Raw genomic sequence first — 22,624 nt, forward strand, 5'->3', positions numbered from 1 at the left:
TGAGCGCTCAGCCACCACCACGACCACGCTTCGTAATCGTTAAATGTCAAACTGTGGTGATTTCAATTGATTTTGGCGGTAATTTGCAGTTTGTTTTATGGCGTGATATAAAATGCGTTGTTCGGATTGGGGGCGTGTCTCCAAGCGCGATCCGTAGGACACATTCCTTTTCCATCTGTTATCCAGGGACACTTTTAACAAGGACTACATGAATTAGTAACGTTAGTCACGTAAACGCCTGTCTCTTGGTGGTGTAGATTAGACCGCCTTCACAACATGTGAGTTAGATACGTGCGCGATATTGTCTCTGTCTGTGAGGGTTTTCAGCTGTAGCAGCGCGCTTTCAGTTCCTCTTTCCACTGAAGCTGAACGGGCCCGTCTCATCTCATAATACCCTCAAACATGGAGCACACCGGCTGCGTCAACATCTGCAGTCTCACCAGCACCTTACCGGTGATCCCGTACCGGAAACTAACGGACCTGCACTACATCAGTAAGGGAGGCTTCGGGACCGTGTTCAGGGCTCAGCACAGCGACTGGCGCACCACGGTGGCGATCAAGTGCTTGAAACTGGATTCACCGGTTGGTGAGAGGTGGGTTCACTCAGCGCACTTACGATCTCGACTCTGCTTCCTTATTCGCGCAAATGCACGATGATTGCTGGGCTTTTTATGCGCTGTGATCGTTTCAGTCTGGTATGGCCATAAATGCTGGTCGTTGCAGGTTTTTAGAAAGGTCTCTGATCTGAACTATGCAGCACTTACGTTAAGTATGCGGTCAGACAGCTTGCTTTAAAGGTACTGTATGCTCAAGACGTTTGAATGTATTTTCAGTAGGAATATGAGGGGCCACGAGCTCTTTTGGGACAAACACTGTCTGTTTTGTGCTAATAAGCACAGAGTTACAGCTGAGGGAGGTTTCTAAGAGCATGAAAAACCTGTAAATGTCATGGGATGTCATTTCCAGACCTGGAAAAAAAAGTACAACTTTGAAGTCATGAAAATATTTGGAGTGAAAATTTAAGGTGATAGTTTACTTAAAGGTCTGTCAACTTTTACTCACCCTTATTATTATTATATTTATTTTTTCTATGGAACACTAAAGGAAGAATTTCAAGATGAAGTCACTGTTCTAAAGATGCACAATATTTGTATCATAACGTTTATCTATGTTTTTAGAGGGTTTTTTTCAGAATCATCCTATATTGGGTAATTAATGTTAAAAGTGGGGCAAACGAGCATCTATGATAGTGATGTTGCTCAGTGATAGTTTGTCATCATTTCTCACTCATGACTTTTGTTCATCTTTGAAACACAAAGAACATTGTGAAGAAATTGTAAAAGTTATCCATATGAGGGTCAAAGACGAAAAAGTGTTTAAGCATAAAAAAAAAGTGTAATACTGCTTTAAACTGTTGTAGTGTTTCCCCCCAAAAATGCACAAAGTTTTCTGTTTTATTTAATTGCAATTTTGTTTTTGTTTTTCTGAGCAAAAAATAAATATCATACATGATTTACAGAAGACACCCAGTAAAATGTCATTCAGTGTAACAATCTTGTCAGGCATATTTACTACAAAAATCAATTTATGACATAATAAAAGACTAATTACTTTCACCCCAAATACTAATGAGTTGTAATTTTAAATTTTTAACGTTTGCCATTATCCTAGGTTTTGCCCATTTGTCAGTAATTTTTTTTTACTAATTTAAAACACAATAAAATTTAGTATGCTCCATTATTCTTTTAGATATTTTAATATGTACACGTCAGAATAAGCATGTTGTTTGAATTTTTGCATAAATATTGTGTTACACTGAATGACAATGTAACATTATATCAACCAAATTTTGACATTTTATTCTCCAAAAACTTATTTGAAACCTTAAAAGTAGACATTTTACTTACATTTAATGTGCTTTCTATGGACACAAAATCACTTTTGTACATTTCTTTTGATGCGGACATCTTAACATCTTTGACCCATGAATCAAATTGTATTAGCTTTTTTTTTTTTTTTTTTGGGTGACTTTCTGTGGAGAGAGAAATCTTTCTGGTTTCATTGGAAATATGTTCATTTGTGTTTCGAAAGATGAACAAAAGTCTGTGAGGTGAGGAATGATGAACAAATTTTCATTTTTGCCGGACGACGCCTTTAAAAACCATAACGTTGCACTTAAATTGTTAAATGTAATCTAAATCCCAAAATTACGTTTATAGTTTTAGACTGTTTACAATAACATTGAGGTTTATAAACTCACTTGTAGCATTTAACATGATTGGTTTTAGTCTACTGTGTTTCATTTTCAATGTATTCAGAATACATTTTAATTTCAGTATCATCCATTATCATGAAAATAATTACCAGTTTATCAGTATTGTCCAAAAATGTAATATTGTGTATGTAAATATTTAAGATAATTTTAATATACTCTTTGGCCTTTGAAAAGGAAACTGAAGCACCATAAAATTTTCGAGATTTTCATTGAACGAAGTCCATAGAAGAATGGATAATGCAAGGAATAAAGGAACAATTTGTGTAAATTCATTGGTCAAAACCAGGCAGTTAATAACTTATACTGCATCTCATGATATTGCCTGACAGAGAAACCTTTCATCTTTTTTGCAGGGAAAGGAACTGTTTATTGAAGGAAGCTGAGGTGCTTCACAAAGCTCGGTTTAACCACATCATCCAGATCTTTGGGGTGTGTAATGAGCCGGAGTTCTTCTGCATTGTGACGGAGTACATGACCAACGGATCACTGGATGAGATCCTGCATGAGGTATAAATGTACAAACAGCATTCCTTTTACAGGGCATACTTCTTGTTTAGTCTGGCAGTATTAGTGTAACGATTCACTTGGAGTTTGAGTAATGCACAGTTTCACTTTCTGCTTTATGGCAAAGAGGTTCTTGAATGTTGACTTCTGTTTTCTCTTATTGCGTTACAGAAAGATATGTACCCAGCGGTGGCCTGGCCACTGAGGCTGCGTATTCTTTATGAGATCGCTTTAGGAGTAAACTTCCTCCACAATATGACGCCACCCCTTTTACACCATGACCTTAAAACTCAGAACATCCTGATGGATGGGGAGTACCATGTTAAGGTTTGCTTGAAGATGTCTCCATGCCTCATTTTATTACTCTTTCACATATGTGTTTGGATGCATTTGTAGATCTGTTTTCCTGGAACTTGTAAAGGAAAGCAGTTATTGAAGTATTTGAACGTCAAGGTGATCAACTCTTGATGTTTTTGTTGGAATTTGAGCTCTTGTTGTAAAGTGCTGAGCTCCATATTTGTCTGAATGTTATCAGTGTCAGTATCTTGTAAGCCTGCTCGTCTCCTCTAGATATTCTTTCCAGAAAGTTTCATGTATCTTTCACAAGTTTGAACGTCTTACTACTACTCTTTTGTTCCCTTTTAAACAGTACAAGTCAATACTTATACTTTTGAATTAAGGCTTAACATGTCATCATTTATATGGGTTTGAAAAATACAATAATTATTCATTATTTCGTCTCTGGGAAGTCTGTAAACCTTTATACTACAGGGATAGTTAGCCCCAAAATGAAAGTTCTGCCATAATTTACTCACTGTAATGTAAATTCAAACCTGTATGACTTAATTCTGTGAAACACGAAAGGAGATGTTTTCAGTAATGTACTGGTCACTCTTTTACTTGAGACTGGAGCTCTAAAGCTTCAAAAATTACACAAATGCACCATAAACGTATCATGGAAGTGCTTCATGTGATTTGTGTGCTGTAATTCAAGTTTTTTTTAAAGCCATAGTATAGCTTTGCATGAGGAGCAGACTGACATTTTAGTTGTTATTCACTAAAAAGTCTTGACATGCAGCCTTTAAAACCTATGTCTTCATTCATTGTGATTGGAAATGGATAGAAAATGCTAGCACAACATTTGGTTTCTGTTGTTTGGCAAAAAAGTAAAAAAAAAAGAAAACAAGGGTTAGAAAATGGTGATGAATGTAGTACAGTGATGCCTTTTTTTGTATCTTGACAGACATATATATATATATATATATATATATATATATATATATATATATATAAAAATTTTTTTTTTTTTTTTTTTTTTTTAAATTCTACCATTGATCAGCATAAATTTTGAAAGTATGTCATATATTTGGTCACACACAGTTTGAGGACCAATTCTCTCTATTATGTGACTATTATCTATGATTTTTGCTTCTGTAAACTCTAATAAGCAACTCGTTAATAGTGAGAATTGGTTCCTGAACTAAAGTGTTATCATATATTTTGTTGTGATTTCACGTTGGATTTTCTGATCTAATGTGCATCTTGTATGTCTGTGTTTGTGAATAGATAGCTGATTTTGGCTTATCTAAATGGCGCCAGCTCTCTATCACTAAAGGGTCCAGCTCCAAACCTGCTGAAATGGGAGGCACGGTCATCTATATGCCACCTGAGGAGTACGAACCGTCCAAGAACCGCAGGGCTGATGTCAAATATGACATGTACAGGTCAGTTTCTGTAGATTTTATAAAGCTTCCAGTTTTCACAGGATGGGTGAACTTCTCAGTTTCAGATTATTTTAACTACATGTACTGCTCTCTCTCAGTTCCTGTATTTTTTTGAGGGGGCATCCCCTTAAAACGTTCAGATGTCCTTATTGCACCACGGCCCGTGTCTAATGCTGATTCAGCAAAATTCCTGTCAGATGAGGGAAATGTCAGGAAATTTAAAGGGGTCATTGGATGCTACATGCACTTTTACAAGTTGTTTGAACTTACACAACCACCCTATAATGATAAAGATCCACCCAGTGTTTTTTTTTTTAATCTCGTTAAATCAATTCTCAAATCGAGCCGATCTCAGATGCCTGTCTGTGTGACGTCACAAAGACAGGCCCCTCCCACGATAGTTTGATTGACAGTAGCATTTCAGCACAGACTGGACTGGTGTCTTACCTTGGTCCCGCCCTGAGTGAGCCGTCATCAGTCCTCCATCGTTTCACCGCCGGAGCAGATGTAGACTAGAATGACTCCTAAGCGATTGAGGTGTTTTGTTGTTGGATGTAATAATGAACACAGCAGTCGTCATTTACTCCCGACATCTGAGCCGCTGAAGATGCAGTGGATTACATTTGTTTCTGAAGGGAATGGGTCCCCGATCGACCTAAATGTGTTTATGTTCACGCAAATCATTCGTGGTCCAGCTTTACCTCCAGAAGAAGTGAGTGTAAGGTTTTTTTAATGAATCTTTGCAAATCGCCTGTCCTAATAACGTGCTAGTTAGCAAGTTTCACGATGAATGTGGCTAAAGTAGAGATGCACCGATTGCAATTTTCTTGGCCGATTCTGATTTTTCTGCCGATACCGATTTTTGCCGATTCCGATTTTTTTTTTTTTTTTCAAGAGATATAATTGACAGCATATACAAACAAAAATCTACTTTTCTTAAATGCAAAGTTTCATAAAAAAAAACACACAAGTCAGTCATAAAATAAGAACAAATAAAAAAAAAATGTAAACAAAAGCACAAATAAATGCAATAGAATAAAGAGAGCTATGAAACTTTGAAAGCTATGAATGTTTTTCAGGTTAAGTAAGTTTTTATTTAGGTAAAAAATACTACAGAAATTAAAGTAATCAAATGTAAATTTTTATCAAATGTCCTTTGATTAACATGACAGACAGCAGCATGAAAATTGGACTGCGGTCCCTTTAAGAGTTTATCCACGGACCCAATATACTGTTACACAACATTCTCTTTCTCAACTATTTAATGTTCCAAAACTGACTTTGTTTAACTGGATACTCACCAAGACTGGCATTTTGACATAATTTTGTATGTATTTGAATGTTTTAGCGCAGCTAGCCACTCATTTTGGTATTTGTAGCTCACAAGCTGTTTGAGACTGAGCGCGGCTTGTGCGCTCCACTGATATAGATCATTGGTGGTGCTCGCGCTTTTGGTGTAAGCGCGAAACCTGAGGGAATGACTAAAATAATGCGCAATACAAGCACCATTTAACCGGAGCGAATGAGACGTCGTCGGAGAGAAGAGAGCGAGAATGCGCAGCAGACGTGACGTTATTGCCTGTGCCGCTGGTAACAAAACAGATCGGCTCGAAATCGGAAAGTTAGACTGATCCGCCTGTCACCGATCCGGACCGATCATCAGGAAAATCAACCGATTCCGATCCCTGGCCGATCAATCGGTGCATCTCTAGACTAAAGTAAACAGTCCCTCAGAGAGTGGCTCGGAAGAGAGGGGCGGGGTCAGCAGAGCTCATTTGCATTTAAAGTGGCATGCAAGAAAACAGCTTGCTTTGAAAAGAGTTGTTTTTGATGGATAAAAACGGTGTTGTTTTAAACTACCATTGAGAAATTTTAACCGAACTATTAAATGTTACAGACTTTTCATTAAGACCCTAAAGAATCATATCAACTTGTGGAATATTGGCATCCGATGACCCCTTTAAAAAGTGATTTCCAGGCCTGGAAAAGTCATGAAACCTTTTTTCTAGTTATTCTTACCTCTAAAATATTTTATCGTCTAGAAATCTATAAAATCCTTATCCAAGGTGCAAGTGAACGGGAAATGTAATGGAAATTCATTGATTAACAGATGTGCAAACTCTTTGATTGAGATTGAGGAATATAGCAGTACAGGATATTGGAAATTATGAAATATTTGACCAATTTTTCAGAACAAAGAGAGAGGCTGGGAAACAGAACAATAAATTTGACCAGTTTCTGGGTTTAATCATAGCTCACCAAAACCACCCATGAAAGAGGCCTTTATTTTGTCCTTCACTGCTCTGGTCAAAAAAAGGGAAGTGATTTAGAAACTAAATGTCAACCTGCCAGCGCCTCTGAGGTTTGGTGATCTTAGTCAGAGGGCATGTTGAAATTATTACATGGATAGGACAGTGTGTGTTTTATCTCCAAAGGGGATTGCCAGATGTGGATGCAGCAGTGAAACCGTTCTCTCATCTGTTCTGTGCTTCCTTTTTCAGTTACGCCATCATCATGTGGGAAGTGCTTTCAAGACGGATACCATATGAAGGTAGGGTCCATCATGAATTATAGAAAAGTGTACCAATGGGTTCCACGACAGTCACATAGTTCATATAAAATAGTGAATAAAGCATTCTTTTTAATCAGATCTTTTCTGTGAATATAGTGAACTGGTTTAAAAAGACGTTCACGAATCGAAATGAATATTGGTTCTTGGGTTAACAGTCTTTCAGAATGTTTTCTTAATAAAGCACAAATATAGAAATATGTTTCCAGCTTGACTGTATGACATTTTTATCAACAGTCACATGAAAAGAGTTTATTCAAAGCATTTTATTAAAACATGCTAAAACTTCAGCCAAGATATGTAGGTTCATTTTAGATTTATTAATGTTTAATGCTAATTATATTTGGGTTTTAAATTACATTGTTATTTTGAGCTGAATCCATTGAGTCGATTCAAGAGCAGATTCTTCTCTTTGTGTTTTTAAGACAACAAAGCATATTTCCTCATTTGTGCATCACTGTGCTTGTGGTGAAGATCTTTAATGTTGACATCTGAATGTAACAATGGGACTGTTTTGTATCGTGAACGCTAATATCAGTATGAGTGGAAGCAACAAAGAAATTAGAACTGGGACACACGAGACTGCGATAACCACCCCAAATAACTTTTTAACTAGTTAAAAATGGCATAATAAACCATAAATGCAAATAAAAACTGCATATGGTTTTATTAGATTTTTATTAGACCTGTATTATGCAATGCTTAAAATACCAGTAAAATAACAAAACCAAATTTTCATTAAGCTATAAAGACTTTCTTTGACATGGATAAAATACTGTACTAAAATACTCTGAAAGTTTTCTCTACTTATTTTATTCAGTACAACACATACAGCACAAGCAGCAGGGTTATTAAAGTTAACTAAAACTGTAAAAAAAAAAAAAAAATTATTAGTAATTAGTAAGGTAGTTGTTAAAGGGGTCCTATTATGCTCTTTTACAAAGTCCTGGTCGGGAAATGTCATGCCCCTTACCACAGCCGCCTGCAAGCTTCAGTGTAAATATTGCATCAAAATCAAATCAGTTTGAGCGTGATTTAAACCCGGATTATTGTAACCACTCTAAGCTCATCTGCTTGGTGAAGCTATCGTGTCTCTGACATAGTGATATAACACTTGTTGCCTTCTCTAGTGCAGCTCAACCAGGTCTCCTCCCATTCGTCTATATCTGTGATATCACAAATCCTGAAAAAATGGGTTGTAGTCCAAACGAGTCGTTCGTTGTAGTTTTTGAAAAGTGATTTCTGTTAAATAAAATATCTCCTTTTGAAATGGACTTTGAGCTTTGTAACTTTGCAGAACTTTTTTATGCTCAAACCACAACATTACAGACTAACTAAAGTTGAAAAAGTGAAAACGCATAATAGGACCCCTTTAAATTTAGGTATGTGGTGGATTGAGGGATCTAGAATATGCTCATGCAGAATAAGGTATTAATATGTGCTTTATAAGTGCTAATAAACAGCCAATGTGCTAGTAACAAGCATGCTAATAAGCAACTAGTTAATATTGAGAATTGGTCCCTAAACTAAAGTGTTACTGGCAGAGTTTCTCATTTTCATTTAGTTGAACTTGATGTGCCAAAATGACTAAAACTAAATGAAATGTTTTTTTAAAAACATTATATAATTTGTAAATAAAAAAATTAATAAAAAAAGCACAACAAAATTTTTAAAACTTCAACTAAAATGAAAACTAAAATATAAAAATAAAAAACAAATTCAAAATGTTTATAAACTATACTAGTATTTGAAACTAACATTGCAACCAGTGAAGTCAGCCTGACTCAACACTGAGCACATTTTGCTATGTCATGTTTTTGATACAAAAAAAACGATGACACAGATTCCTCTCATGGACACTTCCTCCTCCATTTCATGAACTGCAGCAGTCTGTCTTCCCAGACAACATTCCTCAGTTCTCTGCGGTGTTAATTTTGGCAGGCATTTTTGATTTAGTCTTAGTCTTTATCTTGAGATGAAAATGCTTAATAGTCTTACTCACATTTTAGTAATTTGAGTCTTTCATAGTTTTAGTCTAGCTTTAGTCGACGAAAAGTCATTGCATTTTTGTCAACTTTTAGTTATTACTTTTAGTCAATAGTTTTAGCCAAACTGTAGTTACCAAAATTTATTTTGGTAGCTATTTTTATATGTAGTCTTTAAACTAAAATAATCTTTAATTCTTCTCTCTTTAGACCAAATCAATTAAGCTTATGAGAAATTTGAATCAAGGACTGAGTTTGGAAAAACTTGAATAAATTATGATAATTTTCATTTTTGGGTGAACTATCCCTTTAACAGTAGTGAAAAAGGAGCAACTTATAAAAATATTATTATTATATATTTTTTATTAAAGAAGTACAATAGGACAAATACAACAGAGATACAAATTAAACTCATTTTTTTCAGATACAGTAGGTTTTACTTAACGTATACATCTATTTAACATCTTTTGTTGGTTAACATTAATGACAGATAGGTATTTAATTTGGAATGCTGTCCTTTTAAGATGGAAGGCATGCATGAAATACTGACACACATTCAGTTTTCACCCACCTGTTCACGTTCACTTAATCCATAACCTACTGTATTTACGTGAGATACTCTACACGATAAACATTTGGACTGCTGTGTGTGAATTTGAGCGGTGAGAACTGAGGAAGTGGAGCGTGTGCGCGCGCGCGAGAGAGAACACTTCTATCAGCACGATTTCGCCTATCCCGCCTTCACTAACTTTAAAGTTAATCGGCAACGAATTGTGACTCCCAGGAAAAACGGGACGTCTGGTTACCTTATCTCTACCCCTTCGGGTGCTGAGGCCATTGTTTCAGATCGCTAGTTCGTGTTTTATTAGCCTATTCATCCACTGCGGCTGCTATACTGACTAGATTTGCAAACGCCCCTTATCTGATCGCAATCCAATGACAGGGACAGTTCTGAAGGACAGTAGCCTATAGGATGCATTTTGAATGTCCGGTAGTCCTCAAATAACATTATGGTCCAGTCTCGTCTAGTTAACGAAGACGCGGCATAAATTTCTTCATCAGATATTATTTTTAGCTCGTCAGTGTCTCATCTTAGTCACAGAAAAAATGTCCGTTAACGAATATTTTTCGTCATTGTCTTCATTAACGAAATTAACACTGGTTCTCTGACACTGTCCTCTTGTTCTCTCTGTGAGCAGAGGCCACCAATCCCATGCAGATTATGTTCAGCGTTCTCCGTGGATCACGACCCGACACGGGCCTGGACAGTCTGCCAGCAGACATCCCCAGCCGAGAGACCCTTATTAACCTCATGACCTGCGGCTGGACCACCAAACCAGATGAACGGCCCTCCTTTCTCAGTGAGCACCCCACCTTTGACCTTTCCCCTGCTTTTCGCAATCCCTCTGAACTTGTTTGCTTCATGCTGTCACAATCCAATAGGGTGACCTGTTTCTGTGGTTCATGAATTATTTTAAATGTCTAACCACAATTCAGTCATTGGTCTTTACTGGCAATTTTGTCATCTCGTGATAAAATTTGGTGTTACAGAGAATTAGAAATGTTGAGTCATTACAAGTAAAGTTTTCCCTTTTACAAACCCTGCAGCAGCTCAGGGGAATGAGGAAATGACTGAACGGACAGAGAGCAGTGGGGTCATCTTCATGTGTCATTCATCTAGAATTGTCTATTAACCAGATAAGGTTTAATAAATCAGTAATTAAAGCAAACACTGTGAAAGTCTAATATCTAGATTTAGGCATTGATGACTTTTTTTTTAACATGCCCCATTAACAATAGACAATTTTATTCCCTAGTTAGCAGCAGGCTATGTTGAGTAAGATCTTTTGGCACAGACGTGAGTTCATTTGAGTTCAGTTTTTTAATATGAGAGGAGACCCAAAAAAAGTAAACGGCACTCAAGTCCACTTGAAATGCTGATTTGGGATACACATCATGTCAGCTCTGATATGGGTCGCAGTTGAGTGCTGCGGTGATGGTGTTCTTGTTTTTGTAGGCCAACCCGGAAGTTAGCATCACCCTGGTACCCTTGACAAAAACCCAATATGATTTTTCTATTGGCTTTTGGATTATTGTGGAAAAGAAACTGTGGGATGAACAGAAGTTTATGATTCTTACACATGATAATCTACACAAATGAACACAGCTTTTCTGAATTTTGAAGTCTAAACACGATCAACCAATTGCTTGTGTTTACCACAGACCTTATTTCAGGCATTTAACCAAAAACCTATAAAAAAAAAAAAAAAAGCCATTCAGAATATTAAACTGAAATTGTTTAAATGCTAACTGGTTTCTGGGCTCTGGCCTACAAAAGTGCATCATCCTGGATCACTGTATTGGTGCGAACCATAGACTGTATAAAAACATGGACATAGTGTCCATGACGTCACCCGTAGACCCCTGAAGAGTGTTTTTGAAGCTCAAAGTGTGCAGAGCAGGCCGTCGCCATCTTGAGGGCGCGTCACCGCGCGACTCTCCCCGATAATTGAAAATGGGCAAAAAGGCGGGAGCTGGTTGCTGAAGCCACGCCCACCTAGCGTGACAGCAGTGTCAGCAGCGGCAATCCACCTGTCACTCAAGTGGCCATGCCCTTAAAGGGTTAGTTAACCCAAATATTAAAATTATGTCATTAATGACTCGCCCTCATGTCGTTCCAAACCCGTGAGACCTCCGTTCATCTTCGGAACACAGTTTAAGATATTTTAGATTTATTCCGAGAGCTTTCTGTCCCTCCATTGAAAATGTATGTACGGTATACTGTCCACGTCCAGAAAGGTAATAAAAACATCTTCAAAGTAGTCCATGTGACATCAGAGGGTCCGTTAGGATTTTTTGAAGCATCGAAAATACATTTTGGTCCAAAAATAGCAAAAACTATGACTTTATTCAGCATTGTCTTCTCTTCCGTGTCTGCTATGAGCGCGTTCACAGCACTGCAGTTTAGTGATATCCGGTTCGCGAACGAATCACTCGATGTAACCGGATCTTCTTGAACCAGTTCACCAGATCGAACTGAATCGTTTGAAACGGTTCGCGTCTCCAATAAGCATTAATCCACAAATGACTTAAGTTGTTAACTTTTTTTAATGTGGCTGACACTCCCTCTGAGTCAAAATAAACCAATATCCCGGAGTAATCCATTTACTCAAACAGTACACTGACTGAACTGCTGTGAAGAGAGAACTGAAGATGAACATCGAGCCGAGCCAGATAACGAACGAAAGATTGACTCATTCTCGAGTCAAGAACCGTTTCTGTCAGACGCGTCCGATTCAAGAACCGAGGAGCTGATGATACTGCGCATACGTGATTCAGCGTGATTCAGACTGACACACAGCGCGTCTGAACCGAACTGGTTCTTTTGATGATTGATTCTGAACTGATTCTGTGCTAATATTATGAGCACGGGTAAACCGAAGGCTTGAATCAAGGGCAATCATCGCCAATGACGTCATTACATCGAGCGCAAAAGAACTGGTGAGCAGTTTTCTTCAAACGGTTTATTGAATCGAACTGTCCGAAAGAACCGGTTCGCGGAAAAGAACCGAACTTCCCATCAGTACTAGTGATCCGAAAACCAATGCAACTGGTTCTTAACTTGAGAAGGAGTCAATGTTTCGTTCGTTATCTGGCTCGGCTCGGTGTTTATCTTCAGTTCTCTCTTCACAGCAGTTCAGTCAGTGTACTGTTTGAGTAAATGAATTACTCCGGGATATTGGTTTATTTGAACTCAGAGGGAGTGTCAGCCACATTAAAAAAGTTAACAGCTTAAGTCATTTGTGGATTAATGCTTATTGTTGACGCGAACCGTTTCAAACGATTCAGTTCGATTTGGTGAACTGGTTCAAGAAGATCCGGTTACATCGAGTGATTCGTTCGCGAACCGGATATCACTAAACTGCAGTGTTGTGAACGCGCTCATAACAGACCCGGGAGAGAAGTCAATGCTGAATAAAGTCGTAGTTTTTGATATTTTTGGACCAAAATGTATTTTCGATGCTTCAAAAAATTCTAACTGACCCTCTGATGTCACATGGACTACTTTGAAGATGTTTTTATTACCTTTCAGGACATGGACAGTATACCGTACATACATTCTCAATGGAGGGACTGAAAGCTCTCGGACTAAATCTAAAATATCTTAAACTGTGTTCCGAAGATGAACGGAGGTCTTACGGGTTTGGAACGACATGAGGGTGAGTCATTAATGACATAATTTTAATATTTGGGTGAACTAACCCTTTAATTAAACAGAACTTTAAGGCTTAATATAATTAAAACGGATGAGATATAAAAAAAATTCACCCCCCTCACAGTTGTCATGAAGGGCAAAATTAGCTATTGACCAAAATCATTTTTTGAACCAGGCTGTAAACATGTTTTTTTCTGCTATAAAGTTGGGCATTTTAACATGGGGAGTCTATGGGATTGACTCCCTTTTGCAGCCAGCCTCAAGCGGCCAGTTGATGAATTGCAGTTTTAGTCACTTCCTTATTGGCTTAACGAGAGAGAGCGGGAGGTTGCCGCTTGGTGTGAACCCAACTCTAGGAAGTGAACCGTTATTGATGTTTTGCAAGTTATAACAGGGTTTCCCAAGCTGTTGAAAAGCTAATAATTAATTCAATCATAAAACTGTAAAATAAAGGTGAATATTTGTAAAATACAAAGTAAAACACTTACTAAAAAGATGAAATATCAAATAATTAAATAATAAATATTTTATTTGTTTAGCTGCTTGTCGTGACCATTAGGCAACATCAGGGAACTGTGAGCATGTGAATGTGTATTTTTATGGTGTTATTTTACTGACAAATGTCGAGAGCGCATTGTTGTAGTGCGAAAGCACATTAATATAAGCACACAGATTTCCTTTGCTCTCGCACAAAACCGGTTGGTGCACTCAGATACACACTGCTGTCGCCCAGAGAGTGTGCGCACTTCGCTACAAAAATGCACTTATTTTAATTGACATTTGTCATGAAAATAATGCCATATTTATAGTCAAAAGAGTTTAGCTGACAGAAAAAGTTTGGGAATGCTTTGGGTGGTGCTAATTGTAGATATTGTTTATTTGTTTTTATTTTACTCAAAGCTGCAGTCTGTACTTTTTTGTGTTCAAAATGTACATAATTTATCAATTTTCCAAACTGTGTTTTTGGCTTATCCTGAATCACTATGGTACACTTATAAGTTATAAACTACAATGTTCTTCCGCAAGACACATGCAGTTCTGTTTATTAACCACAAGAGCGCCAAAAGTTACAAAGCTGCATTCTTATGCAGCTTTGATTAATTATTTTGTAGCTTAATAGCTGCTTTGATTGTCATGTTTGTACAGAATGTCTTATTGAACTGGAGCCCATGATGAGGAGATTTGATGAGATTGATTTCTTGGAAGCAGTGTTGGTAGTCAAACGAAGTAAGGTGAGTCTTTAAGGGTTAGACTGAGTTTGCATGGATGAATTATATGTGGAGAACTTTAATTTTAATGTCTGTTTTAGTAAATGGAAATAATTTGATTGCATCTTCTGGCTCTTAGGTAAAAAAAACAAACAAACAAACCAAAAAAAAAACAGTTGATTGTATTATAATTTCTCATGCATTCCTTCCCTCAGTATATGAGGCCATCAAGCTGCTGCTCATCGACTCAAACAAACGGAAAAAGAATTGAAGAAAAGATTGTGAAGGAGCAAAATGTCCCTTGGCCAGTAAGTTACATTTTTTATGTATAAATAAGTCCTGTGTTGCCTTGGGTTGTTGATGATTCAGTATTTAAGCAGAGATAAGAGCAGTCTGGTGAGTGTCTTAATGTTTTCATGTAACATGACAGGACAACAGTTCCACATCTGGATCAGGATCCTGCTCTTCCCAGGAAGCAGAAATGTCCCATCCAGGCTTCCTTACCATATCAAATCCCTCTCAAGGCAAGGACTCATTTCTTCTAAAAGCGATAGATCACCCAAAAATGAAATTCTTGTATCATTTACTCACCTTTGTGTTGTTCACTAATTGTGTGACTTAATTTCTTCCATGGAAATAAATTGCTGAATGGGAAAAAAAAATCACAATAGGGCTTTTCACACTTGAAATAGTTAAACCCTGTGTCATAAACAGAATCCTGGGTTGTTTTGTTTTTAATTTTCATACTTTAACTGGGTATAACAATTAATCCTGGGTTTTCATAAGCTGATGTTTCAGTCTGTACATTCATAAACTCTGGGTAAACATTCTTATTTGGATATAAGTGACCATGGACCACAAAACCAGTCATAAGGGTCAGTTCTTTGAAATTGAGATTTATACATCATACGTCAAAGCTGAATAAATAAGCTTTCCATTGATGTGTGGTTTGTTAGGATAGGACAATATTTGAACATGATCTTTACTTAATATCCTAATGATTTTTGACTTAAATGAAAAATCAATAATGTTGACCCATACAGTGTATTGTTGCCTATTGCTACAAATATACCCGTGCTACTTGTGACTGGTTTTGTGGTCCAGGGTCATTGATTGGATGAATGAATGTACATAAATTATCTAGCACTTCACATCCTTGTATTATATATTGCCGACTGATATTTTCCTGAACGGACTATAAAGGTCTCTTCTTCACTCCAATTCATGTGTTTTTCATCACCATTTGTCATTTTCCCCCTTAAACACTGAAACGTATGTTTATATACTGTATTGCACAGTGTTTCTGTGACTGTGCAAAGCATGTGAATATGGGTTGGGTTTGATGTGTGTTGCTAAGCATCTAGTTATAATTAGTGTTGGGTGAAACGCGTTACTGTAATTAAATTAGTTATCCACTGAAAAAGTAAAGTGAGGGATTACTGTTTATTTTTAGGTAATGTAATTACAGTTACTTATAAAGTACTTGCATTACACACTGTAAAAAATTTAAACCTTTCTAAAATCAATATTGAATTTGAAATCTAAATTTCAAACGGTGCGCTTTCTGCCGTCTCGGTCTCCGTGAGCAACTTTCTATGCATCAAAATTATGAATCGAAACTCAGCGAATACTTGACACAGAGACATGGGGAATATGTCTATAAAAAGCTTGAAGTGTCTATTTGTAAACAAACGAATTCAAATTGAAAATGAATATTATCTGATTATGTAATCCGTATGAAACTAAAGCGAGGTACAGTCTTTCTTGTATCTGAAAGCTTGAAGTGTCTACTTTTAAATAAACGAATTCAAATTGAAAACTGATATTCTCTGATTATGTAATCCATATGAATCTAAAGCGAGGCACAGTCTTTCCCGTGTCTGAGCTCATTATATGCAGTCACCTCTGCAAACGCCCTCACCTAGATACAAAAAAAAAAAAAAAAAAATTTAAAATAAAAAAAATCCAGATTCATCTAATTTTCTTCGTTTTTGAAAGAAGTCTTGCTATGAGTAATAAGCCGGAATTTACCTCAGAAGCTCAGCGCGATCTGACGCGGCTTTATTATTTGGTGGAGGTGATTTTTTTTTTTTTTTATTATTTACTTTATTTGTTGTGGTATTTTTACATAAACCTGTATGGATTTTACTAGTTGGGCTTTTCCTGAACATCTTGCCAAACTGGAATGTATTGTTTAACTTTGTTATTCAGATATTTTGCAGAGTATTTCTATTTGTTAACCAAAGAAGGTTACATTATTTATAAAAATGTTTAAGTATCACAGTTGTTTTAAAGCGAAAAGGCTAAACTATTCTATGTTTGACTCAAATTGAAAGAATAAAGAGTTTAATTTCTGTTGTCTAGGCTTAAAGGTTTATACTAAGGGATTTTAAGATGTAGTCTAATTAGCGATTTAAATAAGTTACTTATTGAGTAACTAAATTACTTTTCAGACAGAGTAATTAGTAAAGTAATTTTTTTTATTTATTTTTGTTGTGATTTTTTTTAGTAATTAATTACTTTTTTAAAGTAACTTACCCAACACTGATGTTACTAATGTTGGAACTACATTGTTTTGCACCATACACGTTTTCCCACCACAATGCAGGAGCAAACTCCAGAGCAGTGTTTAATAACAAACTAGGACATCATGAATGTTCCTATCGATTGACAATAACCCAGGGTTAAGCGTAGTGTGAAAAGCCCTAATGAGTAAACAGTGACAAAATGTATGGGTAATGTATTCTACATTCTACATCATCAGGTGTGTCAGGTGCTCAGGCTGGTCCGCAGCCATCATTAATTTCCCTTCCACTTGATCCTCCAAAGCCTCTTATGGACCACTGCTCTCGGAACAACCTCAGTCCCGAATACCAGACGGCGCAGCCTGTGTCCGACCTCAACATACCTTTTAAACTGCATGCGCCTCAGAGTGAAATCGACCTGGCTCTTGCCATACAACCCCTCACGCTGCAGACACACCCACAAGGTAACCACCCCTGTTAGCCAAACCTTGAACAGGGCCGAAGCATCTATAAGATAAATTCCTATCAACTTTTCTCTTGACTGTCATCTATATACAATGAATAAACTATATGAAATTAGTCCCAATGTTGGTAAAATAATTTTCTATCAATTTTCTAACCGATGGGACCAGATTGTTTATACCCACTGTAGAATAGGTCATTCCAGGATGACTCAAGTTTTTAATATATGGGGAAGATCCTCCAACATGTTCTCTTTGCTGAATCCCTTCATCCATTAAGCATGTTTTATTAGATTGTGCTGGTTTTAACTGTTTGAGAAAACTATTTTTGATTTGGCTAATTCCTTTGAAGAGATTTTTAACAGAAGTAAAGAGTTAGTTGAGTACCCAAAAATGAAAATTCTGTCATTAATTGCTCACCCTCATGTCGTTCCAAACCCATAAGACCTTTGATCATCTTCGGAACACAAATTAAGATATTTTTGATGAAATCTGAGAGTTGTCTAACCCTCCATAGACAGCAAGGGTACTATCACGATCAATGCACAGAAACGTAGCAAGGACATTGGTAAAACAGTCCATGTGACATCAGAGGTTCAACCCTAATTTTACAAAGTTACAAGAATACTTTTTGTTCGCAAAGAAAACAATAATTACATAATTTATTTAGCAATTCTTCTCCCCGAGTTGCCATCATCTCCCATTTTGGAGAGTACCCCAGAATGTAATCAGCGTTGTTTACATTGATTTAAAAATGATGATTCGTAAAATTACGGTTGAACCTCTGATGTCACATGGACTATTTTACCAGCGTCCTTGCTAGATTTCTGTGCGTTGATCGTGATAGTATTGCTGTCTATGGAGGGTCAGAGAGCTCTCAGATTCCATCAAAAATATCTTAATTTGTGTTCCGAAGATGAACAAAGGTCTTACGGGTTTAAAACGACATGAGGGTGAGTAATTAATGACAGAATTTTCATTTTTGGGTGAACTAACCCATTAAGCCAAATACAGTTTTGGAGTTTTTAGCTATTTTTTTTTTTATAATAAACACATGATATAATTCAGACAAAATATTTCTTGCCATGAAAATAGCAGCAGAAGCTGGAATGGCATTAAACACAAACAAACAAAACTTTTGACTTTATTTGCAGATTTTGTCACAGCATCGGACACTCAAGGTCCGGCGACTCGCTGGATTGCTGGCCGAAGGGAGGACATCGTGCGGCAGATGACGGAGGCGTGTCTCAATCAGAGTTTAGACGCTCTGTTGTCCCGTGAGCTGCTGATGCGTGAGGACTATGAACTGGTCGTGAACCAGCCCACGCGTACCGCCAAAGTGCGGAAGCTTCTGGACACTTGCGAGCGGCATAGCGAGGACTTCTGCCGCGTGGTGGTGCGGAAGCTCCAGGACAACAAACAGATGGGCCTGCATCCCTTCCCTGACCTTAGCACCACCAGCCCTCCGCCGCCACCTTATACAGCCCCCAGCGCCCCCTTCCTCTCCAACTCCTTCAACAACACACAAAACTTCTGACCTTCTCCCAGCTCCCAATCACTGCTCTTGAACCAGAGCTCCGTGAGTCCTTCTTTCAGTTAAGGATGGTTCCTGTTCACACACTCTTACATTTGTTTGTGCTGCTTGGCCGATACTTTGTGTGCCTGGACAAGTGCTTTTGCCCCTGTGGTTAAGGTGTTGGTGCCTATGACACACTTTTTATGGTATCAACGCATCGTACAAGGCCGACAATGGTAAAATAATCACTTGGCTTGTGTTGACGTAATGCCTAAATCCTTGATGAAAGGGATGCAAATTTAAGCAGTACGGTGATTTGACATGGTCATGTTTAAACCTTTATTCCAGCCATCAAAAGAATCTGGTTGCTACTACTTGGAAAAGCAGTGAAACGCCTAAGCAATCGATCCTGCACTTTTTTTTCATGCCAACGAACTTAGTAAAATAGAAGATTTGAGGTAAAGTTATAAAGAAAAACACACCCTCCTGTAATGCCAAGTAACGTCCATATTACTGCACAGTTACATGTCTGGACTTGATGAAAACTCATGTGAATCGGTGGTTTCGTTCTTCCTTGTTTCCCGCAATGGCTGTTAGATGTTTCGCTTTGTGTTGAATTCTGTGTTAGGGTTGGTGGACAGATGCAGACCTTAGTCAGGGTAGATGCAGTTAAGGCTTTGATGGGTTTAAAGTTACATTGTATTCAATGGGTTCAATCAACAAATACGTCTTGAGAATTAGACATCACCTTTTGAACAGATGGTATGTTGCATACTGTGTATCATGTCCCTTTTTCATTTGCATCACATTAAATAAGAAGTTCGAAATAAAGTCCATTGACACACAAGTGGTTTAATGGTTTGGCCATGCAGGGATAGTTCACCCAAAAAGGGTTCTGTCATCATCACCCTTTTTTTTTATCAGTGGGGTCCAGTGTCGATTTGTTTTGGACCCCATTGACTTATTATACAAAAACAGAAGAAAGAAAACTCGTATAAATACATGAGGGTGAGTGAATGATGACTTACAATGTCACTCAAAAATGATTTTTTTTTTTTTTTTTTTTTATCCTTTAAATTACACCAAAAGGTTAACTTTGACATGTTTGGATTTTTGTAGTCTTTTGGCAGATTTGTCAAAATAATTGTTTTTTTTTTTGTTGTTGTTTGTTTATTTTGCCCAGCTGGCAGTGACAGACTCAACAAATCAAGCTCTTTGTCTGACTGTTTTTTCCACTGAGCCAATCAGATGTCATTCTTTCCTTGATGACTACTGTAGCGTCCTGTTCATAAGCAATATTAGACATTTGATGAAGCCGAATCAATCCAGGCTGAATAGGGTAGCACACTGGAGTCTATAATGATGGAGTTCACACAAACTGGCTGAAGCCAACTTTACTTGCAAGCCTTTTCTTCTCTTATGTTTTTGTTGTTCTCAGAAGGCATGTCAGTCAAGTATGGAAGCCCGTTTCCGCCACTGAACAAAAAATAAAGGCAATTGCGACTTTTTATCTAACAATTCTGACTTTTTTTCTTGCAATTTTGAGTTTACCTCTTTCAATTCTGACTTTTTCTCTCAGAATTGTGAAAGATAAACTCACAATCGCGAGTTAAGGTCAGAATTGTGAGAACTCGCAATTCAGACTTTTTTCTTATAATTGCGTGATTTTAAACTCGCAATTGGAGGTTATAAAGTCAGAATTGTGAGACAAACTGACCATTCTGAGAAATAAACTCAGAATTGTGAGATATAAACTAGCAATTCTGAGAACATATCAGTCCTATTTCCCCTCAAAATTAGGACTTTATAACTTGCAGTTAAAAAAGAAAAATGTTTGATAAAAGTCAAAATAACCCTTTTTTTATTTTTTATTCAGTGGCGGAAACGGGCTTCCATAGTCAAGAGCATTAATTCAATAATAAATTGGATAACCAGCGACCTGCTTATTAAACCGTATGTGGCCCAGAGTTGTTCACACTTCAGTTTAGTTAAGTGTCTTGGGTCATTCTTTCTTAGTAAGCATTGTGCCATCTACACTATGTAGCCTAGTTTGCACTGGTTATCATTGACTCCAGATGTAGCAGCAGACAGAGGACAGTTTACAGCACTTTTAATACATAAAATAGTCTCTAGCATGAAGCAGCTGTATTGAATATACTGATGTTTACATCACATCTGGATAGATTTTAAGAAATTCTACTGGCAAGACGCTTTTATCAAGGAACAAATAGTATTGAGTGCTAATGTTTTAAACAACCGTCGCCAGTTTAGACCAGCAGTTTTTTGCTATGTTGTTCCAAATTTTGATTTCCAATGTTAATTATGCTTCCTATGTTTTAAGTTTGAACTTCTTTAGAAACTAAACCAAAGGGAATGACTAAAGCTAGCACTGTAAATATCGGCTCTACTGATCTTTAAGCAGAACACAAACTGAAATTCGTAATGCTGAATTCATTTTGTGCTGATGCTTTGATGGTTTTTGCTTGACCGATGAGCCAGTCATGTACTTGATTAAATGAAGCCTTTGATAAGTGTTTTGCTATGTTTTCAGGCATTGAATTCCTGTGCTGGTGGGTTTTGCATGTGTCTGTGCTGTAGACTTCCCGTCTGTGCACACAGACATTGTTTTAGAGGCCTTATCATTACAGAGGTGATGTATGTTCCCTAGATTGATTACGTTAGTCCTCTGGAATGCCCTGAAATTGGTTGTTTTATGTTTCCTTCTCTAAATCGGTCATTCTGTAGTTTTGGATTTGATTTCGTTGTGTGTCGGAAACCCATCTTTGCTGTTGGTGTTTGATGTTATTGACTTGTTATCGATGCAAGAATCAGATTTTAAGTTAATATTTTCATTTTTTGAGCAGAAAGGAACAGCCTTTTTATAACAGATTTTTATGTTGACTATCCAGGGTTCGGGACCATTTACAATATAAAGAGTATTTGTGGTCTGTTATTGTTTTGTATTTATTTATAGAGTTACTTGGTGATACTTTACATGCATCTTAAGTGGTTTGTAATGTTATATATATAGTTTTGAAAATATCACTTGCTTTAGATTATTCAGAGGCTGAATATACTTTAGCACTCATCTCAGCAATATATCAGACAAATACTGAATGCCTAATGGGCTTGTTAGGTCTGGATGCAGAAAATGTTGCATTTTTGTTCATATCACATTTAAATTCACACAGGCTAGGGATTTATTTAAAATGACTACTATTGATATCAATGTTGTTGTTTTTTTGCCTTGAAGCTCTTAGACGTAAGATCTAAATGGCTTGTCATCTAATATAAAATGAAAATAATGTATAGCACATGTAGCAGTGTACAAGTAGCATACATCTGTGCTCTGGTACTGTGTGAGGAACTTCCACAAAAATGGTCAACTTTGAAGTGTTATTAAAATGTGTAGAATTTCCTGAATGTGTGGGGTTTCTTGTTTTTGTGTTGCCTGAAAGTACATTCTGAACTCTTCTATTCCTGAACTGTTTACACGAGAGTTGGTACTAATCTGGATTAAGCGTGACCTCTCTCAACAATAGTGTGCTTTTGAAATCTGTTATTACCTACAAAAGCCAGTTCCTCATTGATTTGCATTAGAATTATTGGTCTCTGTGATATCTGGGCCCATATTCACAAAC

General features: G+C 37.1%; 1 protein-coding gene across 1 annotated transcript; it reads left to right on the forward strand.

The window, feature by feature from the left end:
• Positions 1-113: 113 nt before the first annotated feature.
• Positions 114-22,406, forward strand: LOC109057485 (receptor-interacting serine/threonine-protein kinase 2-like). The gene is made up of 11 exons (XM_042717910.1): positions 114-593; positions 2,629-2,782; positions 2,951-3,106; positions 4,346-4,503; positions 7,005-7,054; positions 10,257-10,418; positions 14,420-14,505; positions 14,697-14,789; positions 14,912-15,005; positions 17,246-17,470; positions 18,622-22,406. Exons 1-11 carry the CDS (start codon positions 403-405, stop codon positions 19,002-19,004), a joined length of 1,752 nt encoding a protein of 583 aa, XP_042573844.1. The 5' UTR covers positions 114-402; the 3' UTR covers positions 19,005-22,406.
• Positions 22,407-22,624: the final 218 nt, after the last annotated feature.

This window comes from Cyprinus carpio, chromosome B2 (genome assembly GCF_018340385.1).
Source record: "Cyprinus carpio isolate SPL01 chromosome B2, ASM1834038v1, whole genome shotgun sequence".
Lineage (NCBI taxonomy): Eukaryota > Metazoa > Chordata > Actinopteri > Cypriniformes > Cyprinidae > Cyprinus > Cyprinus carpio.